The sequence below is a fragment of the Chenopodium quinoa genome, unplaced genomic scaffold (genome assembly GCF_001683475.1).
Source record: "Chenopodium quinoa cultivar QQ74 unplaced genomic scaffold, ASM168347v1, whole genome shotgun sequence".
NCBI lineage: Eukaryota > Viridiplantae > Streptophyta > Magnoliopsida > Caryophyllales > Amaranthaceae > Chenopodium > Chenopodium quinoa.
The window spans coordinates 496637-507071 of record NW_018742577.1 but is presented as its reverse complement, the minus strand read 5'-3'; the positions used below and the strand labels follow the sequence as shown (position 1 = coordinate 507071).

Here is a 10435-nt window from a genome sequence, read left to right as displayed (position 1 = left end):
TTACTAACTTTTTAGCAGTGGCTGTGAACTGCTTGATGAAATGTGTATCAAACAATCAATGCCATTTCAAATTTCTTTATTCTATGATGGACAAAGAAAACATAAAAAATTTGAACTGGTGTCAGTTTGTATATGACTCACTTATCAAATGTCATGTTGATTGGAGAAAGCAGCAAGGCAAGGGGTTCTACAAAGGCCCTCTTCAATTTCTGATGGTATATTCTTAGATACAAAATGTTCATTTAAATTTTAATAAATGCACTTTTTTTTATTGTTTATGTTCTGTTCCATGTTTTCTTTTTTCTTGTAGTTGTTCTATTTTGATAGAGTTCAGAGGTTAGACAAAAGGCCTCCAAGAAAAATTCCTATCATATCTGCATGGAATAGAGACATGGTTCTTGAGAGGTTGAAGATTGAATTAGAATTGGGATTTGGGAGAGGGAAAGTTCTACCAAGGATTGCTGCAGAAGTTGAAGAAAGTCCTGAGGTTATAAAATGATCACTTTTTTTAACATAAATGTTCATTTGTATAATCTGAAATGTTCAACTGCATAATTTTTAATATTCATTCATATAGGTTTTTATGGATGATTTTGTTTCCCTGGTAAAAACAACTTGTTCAAACCTGTCAAAGCTTTCTTCAAAATTGGTGAAGGCAAAGGATATCTTCCCTGGAAATGACTTGGTGAAAAAAGTTGATGAAGTTTTAGGAAAGGTGGCAGCTAGGGAACCATCAATTCTAAGCCAAGATGAAGAATTCTTTGGCAGTGAGGATTTCCTAAATGCACTTGCACAAGCTGAGAAGAATCTGATGCAAGGGTCTGAAAAGCAAACAACTGAGAAGCAAATGACTGGGAAGAAATTAACCAAAAAAGGAAAGGAAAAAGAACAAGAATATGACATCAGAAAAGCTTTCAGCTTGGGGTTGACTCCACCTTCTCCAGCCATTGGTAAATTCTAACTAAGAGACTATATATCCTAATTTTTATATGAAAAATTCTAAATTTGTGGTCTAAATTGTCCTAAACAGAAACAGGGCCCACCTCTTCAACACTTGGTGATATAATTGAACAACCAATAATTTCAACAAATGGTAATATGTTCATATATTTAATAATAATGTACATAAACTTAAGTAGAAATGTTCATTTCTAATTATTATGTGTAAATACTATTAACTTAGAGTATCTCCAAAATGATGATTTATAATACAGCTGGAGAAAAGGATGTGGGTAAAACTTCAGCACCTTCAGAACAAAGAATTGAAGAATTTTATAGAACTGGTATAATGTTCAATTAAAAAGTGTAAAATGTTCATTTACAAACAAGAAATATTCCTTATTAATTGTATTTTTTTGTTAGATGCAGCAACTGGTTCAAAATTTGATGCTGACACTAGGTTAGATAATGAAGGATTGCCTAGAACAGGTATAATGTTCAATTATAAATACTCAAATGTTCATTTACAAAGAAATAATATTATATCTAATTAAATTTTTTCTTAGATGCAGGATCTGGTTCAGTGGTTGATGCTGACCCTAGGTCAGATGATGGTGAAAAAAAGTGATGATCCAAATAACACAGTTGGAGATGGAAAACAAAACAAGGAAGATGTTTTTGAAAAAACAAAAAATGATGAAAAAGTGGAGGGGTAAAATCTTGAAGACATGTCTTACTATTAGGGTTATGTAATTAGTAAGGATAAAATATCTAGATGGAACAATTTAACTTATGTTACTATCGTGTTGTAACTTGAAACTGGAGTTTCTCAAACTATTGTATGTGTGTACATTATTTTGTTGAATATGTAATATGAATGTGTAGTTTATGTTAAATCAATATCTTTCATTTTATGAATTGAAAATGATTCAGGGTGTTACATAAGAAGCTTATATTTTATTAATAAGTACTGACATTGTTTGACTTTTCAGTGAAAACAAGAAGATTGTTGCTTCATCCTCAAAAGTCACAAAAAGGTACATTATTTATATTAAGTAAATGTTCAAAAATAATAATGAACATTTTCATATACCTAAATGTACATTTGTGTTATGTAATATGACCAGGAATGATGATAAGAAAAAGTCAATTGCAGAAAAGAAGAAAAAAACTGAAAAGGAAAAGGTTGAAAGGTATAATTTCAAATTTATTTATATACACTCAAATGTTCATTTATGTTCCTCATAATTTTCTTAATTTAACAATATTTTATATTGAACAACAAGACCAAAACGCAAAAGCAAACAATTCCTCCTGCTTTCCGATCTCCTTACTTGGTCAAGTACAAGGATCTGTTTAAAGATGAGAAAGCCATGAACCAAATTGCAGTAGACTTTGCTCTTGGTGGAAAAGATGAAAGGTAATTAATTACACTAATTAAACTTAAGGTTTAATATCTTTTATAAAAATATGTTCACATTCATATTATTAAATGTTCATAATGCAGTGGACTCTTATACTATGATGGCTTGAATCTCATCAATAGAAATGAAATGAAAACTCTTGGAAATGATGTTGAAGTGACAAATTGTGTCATAGATGGATGGGCAAGGTTTCTTAATCATAAAAAGCCGAGAAACAAGATTTATTTCTCAACAATGCTTCATGTTAGTCTTTCTTCTTTTTTTATATTATTGATTCTATTTTCCTATGATAAATAATTGCTAAAAATTCATTTAACTTCTATATGTTTGTTTCTATTTCAAAAACACATTATGTGCACAAATAGAGTTTGTCGAGAAGGATCATCAATGAAGACAAGAATTAATGCCTTCATATAAAGAATTGACAATGAACTGAAGTTGAATAAAATTGACAGCATTGTTGGATATAAACAAGTATTAATTCTTGTTTAATACAAATGTTCAATTACATTCAATATATTGTCCAATAACATTATATAATTTGTTCAGGTCTTCTTCCCAGTATCAACTTCTCAACATTTTTTTCTGTTGTGCGTCAATCATATAGAAGACAAAATTCATATAATTGACAATAGAAAACTACCAAAACATGTATCAGTCCAAGCAAAATATGAAGAACAACCAAAAATGATGGTGAGATAATATGTTCATTTATATTTGGCTACATGATCAATTATATTTTATTAATTGTTCATGTCTTCATCACAATACAAACTTCTAAACAATTTTTACTCTTTTTTCTATCAGTTAAAAGGATTGGCAGAGTACATGAAACACCTTGGATATGAAGATGCAAAAAGAATTGAAGACTACACAGTTGTTTTGGAAAAGATGAAATGGCGTAGCAACAATGACTATACAAACTGTGGAGTTTACATTATGAAGCATATGGAAACCTTCACTGCTGATCCTAATGAGAGCTGGATTTGTGATTTAAAACCAAACAATGTAAGAGTTATAAATGATCAATTATTTAAGATATAATGTTCATTTATGAAACAGTAAAGATTGTTTAATTAAAATTTGACAATTCATTTTGTTCAACAGGTGGAACAAATTAGAAAGCTAAGGCTCCAATACACAGCAGAACTGATGTTATTTTAAGAAAACACTGAATCAAGAGCAAATAGAAGGAAAGCTAGAAAATTTGCAACTTTGTAGTTTCAAATGTTCATTTACAACTATGTATATGTTCATTTCTTATATATGACTATTTTTTTTTTAAAGAAATAGACTTATATATGGATTTTATTTTAATATTATTGTAATTGATATTTCATTTTAATCTTTGAATGAAAGTTTTTTATATTTTATTTTAATATTATTGTAATTGATATTTCATTTTAATCTTTGAATGAAAGTTTTTTATAAGTTTTATAAATTGGATGTTGGTTCTTACTTTTGTTCATATACAAATGACTAAATAATCATTGATAAATGTAGAATTTTAAAACATATAAAATTCTAATGACTAAATAATCATTGATAAATGTATAATTTTAAAAACATATAAAATTCTAATATAAAGTTCAAATATACTAAAAATAGTACTATATAAAATATAATATTTATGTCTTTTACATAATAGATCGAAAATTCAAAATTACAAAATAGTAATTAAATCAACATTACAAAAAAGTCTAATGTTTATAAAGTTCTGGAATACTAATTATTTATCTTTATTAGCCAAACGTTTAGCTACACTTGTATCAAAAAAGGCTAACAACCTATCATACTTGGAAGAAATCTTTTTAGAACCTAATTGAACATTTCTTGATTGAAGAATTGGAACACGAGCACCTTGATCATTTCTTTGAACAGTGGGAGGAGTAACTTGAACATTCTGAACACGAAATCCTTGATCATTTATTTGAACCGTAGGAGAAATAACTTGAACATTTGTTGATTGAACATTCCTGGAGTTGGATATGATCATTTCTGGATTGGTGTTTGAACAATTCTGAGTTTGATTTTGAACATTCCTGGGAACAGTAGGTTGAATAACAATAGGAGATTTTGTTGACGCACTAGTATGAATTGGAACTCTTGGATTAATTTGAGAGTAAGTTTTAACACCAGAAGCACCTTTATTTGCACCAACATTAGAACGAGCTTGAACAGCAGAAACACCTTCAAGATTTAAATCCTTCGCCTTTAAAAAAAATTAAATTGATCATTAATAAACCAGTATATGATCAGTTACAAACACTTATACAAACAAATATGGAAAAAAAAAACCTTAGCAATAGATGAAATATCAACATCAATAGATATGCTGGATGAAAGAGAGCTTTAACCAGTAGCCTACAAAAAAACCAAAAAAAAAATAATAAATAAAAAATTAAATAAAAAAATTATAATGTAGAACATAAATGCCAAAAAATAAAATAAATTTATAATCAATAACAAACAAACATACCTGATCAAAATCATTGGAAATACTATGATCTGATTCCTTAGAACTAGAAGGAAAATCTTCTACAACAGCTGATTTAAAGCCAACCTATATTTTTAAATTATAAAAATCAATATTAATAAAATATAAATAAAATGTTTTTTTTGGCACATTTGAATTTACCTGAGCCCGTTTATTGCTCAAAACAATCAATTCAGTGGGATCACTAATAGAATTAGCATAAGTAACAACACAACCGTTCTCATCAAGTTCTTATTTAAAAAAAAACATAAATGATCATTTACGAAAACTTAAATGATCAATTTGAAAATATGAAATGATCATATACCTGTACAACTGCTTGCCCTATACCCCTTTTGTAAGGAGTGTACAGAGACTTTTTCCTCTTGAAATTACTCTTTGCCTTGTTACACTGCTTCTCCAAAGTACTCTTAGGCCTTACATTCCTCTAACCTTTAGGCCTAGCTTTTGGAGGATTCTTGATCTCAAGATCAACAATTTCAACCTCTTTAACAGGTTCACTAAAGTCAATTACACCTGATACGCTCTCAACCTTTTCTTTTAACAGATTGAAATAACACTCAACCTCTGCCCTTGCATTCAAAGAATTCTGACAACTTGTTATCAACTTAACAAACTTTCTGATTGTTTGTGACCTCCAAACACTAGTAGCCACAACATTTGTCCTCAAAGTAGGTTCTTCAATACCATGACTACACATGGCAGCCTTTGTCCATCGTTTCATTATATACTCTTGTGGAATATTACGCACACAATGCAAATGATATACTCGAAGAGAATGAGAACAAAGTAAACCAGTCTCACTAAAGTACATGCATGTGCAACAAATTGCATGTGTTTCCTTATTAAAAACAACTTCATGCTTAATTATATCCTTCCCAGGCCTCCAAAGAAGATATGAATATTCTGGAAAACGCAAACCATTATCAACATGATCATAAGTTGTCCCCCTAATGAACTCCTCTTCAAAAAGCACATAAGCTTGAATAGTGTACAATGATCTTGCATGAACTAATATACCAATATTAGCAAAAGCTAGGTGCCTATTACCCCTCAGAGTATTGTAATCTCTTGCACCTTCCTTACTTCTCCACTCAGAAATGACATCAAGAAAAACATGATAAAAATCACATAAACCTTGAGTCTTATTAAGACGTTGTGAAACTGACTTATTAGTAGTTTCACTACGTTGAGAGGACAATATACCACCAAACCAATACTTCTTAGAATAAGCAGAACACCACATTTCCTTTATTTTATACAAATCACATAACCAATCATAATTTTCACATTTGCATTTATCACACATCCTGTATAACAGAAATGATCATATATTAATTAAAAAATGAACAAAATATAAATTAAAATATGTACATTTGTATAAAGAATAATGATCATAAACAATATGAACACTAATAATATTATGATAACATACATAACAAAGTAAATTGTATGATCATATGTAAAACACTAAATGTTCATATATATATCACATAATAATCAAATATATCACATAATAAAAATAAAAAATAAATACAAAAAACAATAATTTACCTTTTCCAGAAATATTCAAATTCAGCAGGAGTTTCACAATACTTCAAAAGATATCCAAACAAATCTGTAAAGCCTTCCAAAGCTCTCAATGCTCCAATGTGTTTCTTAGAATTTTGTTCAAGATGCCATACACATAAACGATGATGAACAGTTGAAGGAAAAATGTTTCTTATACCCGCTGCAATCGCTTGTGCTTGATCAGTCATAATTGTAATGGGACTTTTCCTCCCCATTGAGTGCAAAAATGTATCAAACAACCAATCAAAAGACTCGGTGCGCTCATTAAGAATAAAACCCATACCAAACATGACATTGTTACCATGATGGTTCATCCCAACAAATGGAGCACATATCATTCCATATTTATTAGTTCTATAAGTTGTATCAAAAACCAACAAATCTCCAAAGTAATGATAATCTCTCATCATCCTACCATCACGTCAAAAAAAACTAACTAAAGCACCACTATCATCTTGTTCAAAATCATAATAAAAATCTGCCTCATCCACATGTCTTTTGGCAAAATATTTAATCAATTGGTTACTATCACATCCTTCAATTTGGGCAGCTTTTTCAGATGACAATGCATTATAAGCATCAGAAGCAGTAAAACAAAGATTAGGAGATCCCCCAACCTCCTTCTTTAGAACCCTCAAAGAATCAGTAACTTTGACTCCACTCAATTTCATTGTTGAAATGAAAAGAAGCTGCTCTTTATTCACATCTCTTTGAGACCTTATCAAATGCCTTTTTTCAGGAGGAATCATAGCATGATTATGAACCATTTCATGTCTTGTACATGTATAGACCCCTAAATGATCAATATGAAACTGCACAAAAGCTAAACAACCAGTTCGATGATCCAACTTCTCATAAATCCTTTTATTCTTACACTTATTATCTTTGAATCCCTCATTACAACAAACAAATCTTTTCATCAAAAAAGAATCATCTCTTCTTCTCTTACTCTTCCCAATTCGAATTCCAAAACCTTTCCTAAAAGCATATTTATTATACGCTTCGAAAGCTTCATCTTCAGATTTAAATTCTTTATCCTTTAATTCAGATTGTTCTGCTTCTAAATACATAATATCATCATTTTTTTCCACTGCACAATATACAATTATAAATGATCATAAAGAGTTTCATGAATGAACAATAACAAATAAGTAAAATGTTCAATATCAAAACAGCACATGATCAATAGCAAAAAGAATTTCAGCACGTAATATTTTGAACAATATTTTCATTATTTACCACTACACATAATATCGATATAAAAATGTAAAATTAAATGATCAAAAATGACTTTAAGACTGAACATAAACACATTAGTAAGTATGAATAAGAAAACATAAACGATTAATTGAAAGTATAATCTACAAAATATACAACAAAAACACACAATTCTAAAACACAGAGAAAACAACAAATGAAACAACAAATGAAGCAACAAAATGTTCATACAAAGTATAACAATGCAAAAACGTTCATCATAATATAATCAAAGTAGTAAATTCAAAAATCGAAAGTGAATAATAATACATCAATTAAGTTCAAATTAACAGAGCATTATAACAGAACAAATTAGAGATAATTAAAAATTGCAAAATTATGATCACAATTACTCACATTGTTGCACAAACGAATCAACCAAACGAACTCCAGAAGGAAACACACGCTCGCAATCACGATCAAAATCAACGCAATCTCCAGATGCAGAATTCGCCATTGATGATCGGTAACAATTAACGAGTTCGTTCAAAAAATCAAATGAAGAAGATGAATTAACGAGAGAAAAATGTAGATCAAAAATGGAGGTTGATCAATTGAAGAGAGAGAAAAAATAGGGTTTAAAATCATATATATGCATAGCTTGAATAATAAGAAACAAAGAAAAAAGGAAAAAAAAAAAGAGAAAAAAAAGGAAAGAATCGCAAAAGGAAAGAAGCTGCACATGAGAACTCAATACCAGCTACAAAACGACGTAGCATAGGGGGGGTGTAGGGAACACTAGTGTAGGGTAAAATTTTCACCATATTCCGTCAGTTAGCAAGAGAAGTACAAGTGAATATAAAAGCAATATCTGGTACACTGTGGGCCCACAAGGACGACTGATTGACAAAATTTTGCCAATCAGCTTGATTGCCTGGGTCTGGCTCTTTAATAATATTTTATAAAATCATAAATCTTTTTTTTTTTTTGAAAACAAATCTTTTTCATATAATCATACCATTTTTTTTATTAACTTATCACACATATTTTTTTTTTGAGGGAACATGTTTTATTTGTAAATTATGAAGTTCTAATTTTGATAATTACACGATAAAAATCTTTCCATTTAAACATAGGGTGTTAAAAAAAAATTTATCATTTACATTTGTATATTATAAATTACGTTTTAATTTTAAATTTCTTTTAATAAAATTACATGATATGTTTCAAAAAAAAAAAAAAAAAATTACATGATAATTTCTAATTTTATACATTAATATATATCGTTTTTTCATTAATAGATAATGAATAATGTTGTTGATAAAATTAATTATAAATCAATCATAAGATAAATTTTAATTTTCTCAAAATTTTAGATTTATTGGACGAATCTGAACATGGGGCAGGTTAGGGTTTTTATTAAAAGGTCTCCCAGACTCCAACCCATTAAATTGCTCAGTCAATAAGGTAAAAAAAAAAAAACCGCATGAAACTAGTGTCTCGTCCTCCTGTCTCTTACTCCCTCCTCTATCTCATCTCAATTCTCCTTTGAAGCAAACTCAACATCGCACTTGACGTTCTCCATTACAAAGTATTTTTTCTTTGCAGCTTCGAGGTAAGTTGTTTTTACGGAGTAGTAACCATTCAAGGGTTCATCTTTGATCTAATTTAATTTATTAAGTATAGGCCAGGTTTCGAAAATCTCAACTATTGGTTCAAAATACTAAGATTATGAAAAGAAAATTATGAGCCTGATTTGATATTTAAATCACATAATATCTGTTTATGCCAAATTTCGCCAAAGGGTGTCCTAAGGCTGGGACGTACGACGGCTAGAGTTATAAGCTGTAGAAAGCGTAAAATAAAGCAAGGTGTTTGATGACGCAGAAAACCCAAATGCGGGAAAAACTGCGGGTGGGTGCAAGACCACCGATTCACTATGAAAAACTGATGATTACAGTGCTATGAGAGCTTTAGAATTTAAGTGCTAAGTAGTAGCGAATGATATGATGCTAAATGATACAAGTGATTAGCTATTTATATTCAAACGAGCTAGGTTAACTGAGCTGGATGGAGAGCCGTTGGAGATGCTTCAACGTCCTCCTTAATAATAGGGAGCCGTTTCTTGACTAGGTCTCGTGTCTATCCCTTCAAAGTAGGAGAAACAAACTGCCTAAGTTGAATTTTACTTGAGACTTGGTCAACCCGTGTTTTGAGGGAAATATGCTGCGCTTGCTGTTCCATCGTCCCTTTGGTCATGCGTCGAGATGAGCCTGAAAATTAACCATAACAATATCCCTAAAATTTTGTTTGATAATTGAATAAAATTTGGTTGATCTGATAATGTATTAATGTTAGACCTCTTGTTCAATTCCTCCTGCCCAAAATTTGTATCGTGTTAAAAGAATAATAGTAGTTCTCTAATCAGTAGATAAACCATAGTTGGATCGGATTATATTATGATATGATTTGTTTTTCTTAATTAAGCATAATTGAAACTTGCAGTGTGTTGTGACAGGTTAGGTTAAAAAATATGGAAGACTATAGAATACTTCCGAGCTACTTGGAGTTTATGGTCGAAAGACATGAGTATGACTATCAATTCTTTACTGGAAGTGTTGGCTCAGGTTTCTTGTTCGGCACCTTAGGCGGGAGTTTGTGCCATTTTTTCAAGGGTTTGGCCTGATCCCAGTCATTTGGTGGCGGAATCAATGCAATGCGCGTTAATAGCGTCCGCACTGGGGGATTCTTTGCTTGTTTTTGTTTGGCAATTGACATTCCGTCTTATCTTTTTTATAAATACCGT

At 30.3% G+C, this 10435-nt stretch overlaps 3 protein-coding genes across 3 annotated transcripts; 2 read left to right on the top strand and 1 right to left on the bottom strand.

Annotated features, from left to right (window-relative positions):
• The first annotated feature begins 229 nt into the window (after window positions 1-229).
• On the top strand, window positions 230-1567 carry LOC110720669. The gene is made up of 5 exons (XM_021899722.1): window positions 230-950; window positions 1031-1093; window positions 1215-1283; window positions 1369-1428; window positions 1512-1567. The coding sequence occupies exons 1-5, from the start codon at window positions 584-586 to the stop codon at window positions 1565-1567; spliced, it is 615 nt and encodes a 204-aa protein (XP_021755414.1). The 5' UTR covers window positions 230-583.
• A 1543-nt stretch (window positions 1568-3110) lies between these two features.
• LOC110720667 lies at window positions 3111-3527 on the top strand. Its single transcript, XM_021899721.1, has 2 exons — window positions 3111-3371; window positions 3471-3527. Exons 1-2 carry the CDS (start codon window positions 3117-3119, stop codon window positions 3525-3527), a joined length of 312 nt encoding a protein of 103 aa, XP_021755413.1. The 5' UTR covers window positions 3111-3116.
• A 3056-nt stretch (window positions 3528-6583) lies between these two features.
• On the bottom strand, window positions 6584-8794 carry LOC110720841 (protein FAR1-RELATED SEQUENCE 5-like). Its single transcript, XM_021899898.1, has 2 exons — window positions 8047-8794; window positions 6584-7522 (listed from the first exon to the last, which is right to left on the bottom strand). The coding sequence occupies exons 1-2, from the start codon at window positions 8144-8146 to the stop codon at window positions 6855-6857; spliced, it is 768 nt and encodes a 255-aa protein (XP_021755590.1). The 5' UTR covers window positions 8147-8794; the 3' UTR covers window positions 6584-6854.
• Window positions 8795-10435: the final 1641 nt, after the last annotated feature.

What these genes read in the sequence shown, in the direction of transcription:
- LOC110720669 (XM_021899722.1), top strand. Translation starts at nt 584, where the DNA reads ATGGATGATTTTGTTTCCCTGGTAAAAACAACTTGTTCAAACCTGTCA. An exon ending in TGAAGAATTTTATAGAACTG is followed by an intron (nt 1,284 to 1,368) that starts GTATAATGTTCA and finishes TGTTAGATGCAG; the next exon opens with CAACTGGTTCAAAATTTGAT. An exon ending in TGAAGGATTGCCTAGAACAG is followed by an intron (nt 1,429 to 1,511) that starts GTATAATGTTCA and finishes TCTTAGATGCAG; the next exon opens with GATCTGGTTCAGTGGTTGAT.
- LOC110720667 (XM_021899721.1), top strand. Translation starts at nt 3,117, where the DNA reads ATGTCTTCATCACAATACAAACTTCTAAACAATTTTTACTCTTTTTTC. An exon ending in GTGATTTAAAACCAAACAAT is followed by an intron (nt 3,372 to 3,470) that starts GTAAGAGTTATA and finishes TTTGTTCAACAG; the next exon opens with GTGGAACAAATTAGAAAGCT.
- LOC110720841 (XM_021899898.1), bottom strand. Translation starts at nt 8,146, where the DNA reads ATGGCGAATTCTGCATCTGGAGATTGCGTTGATTTTGATCGTGATTGC. An exon ending in TGATTCGTTTGTGCAACAAT is followed by an intron (nt 7,523 to 8,046) that starts GTGAGTAATTGT and finishes TATATTGTGCAG; the next exon opens with TGGAAAAAAATGATGATATT.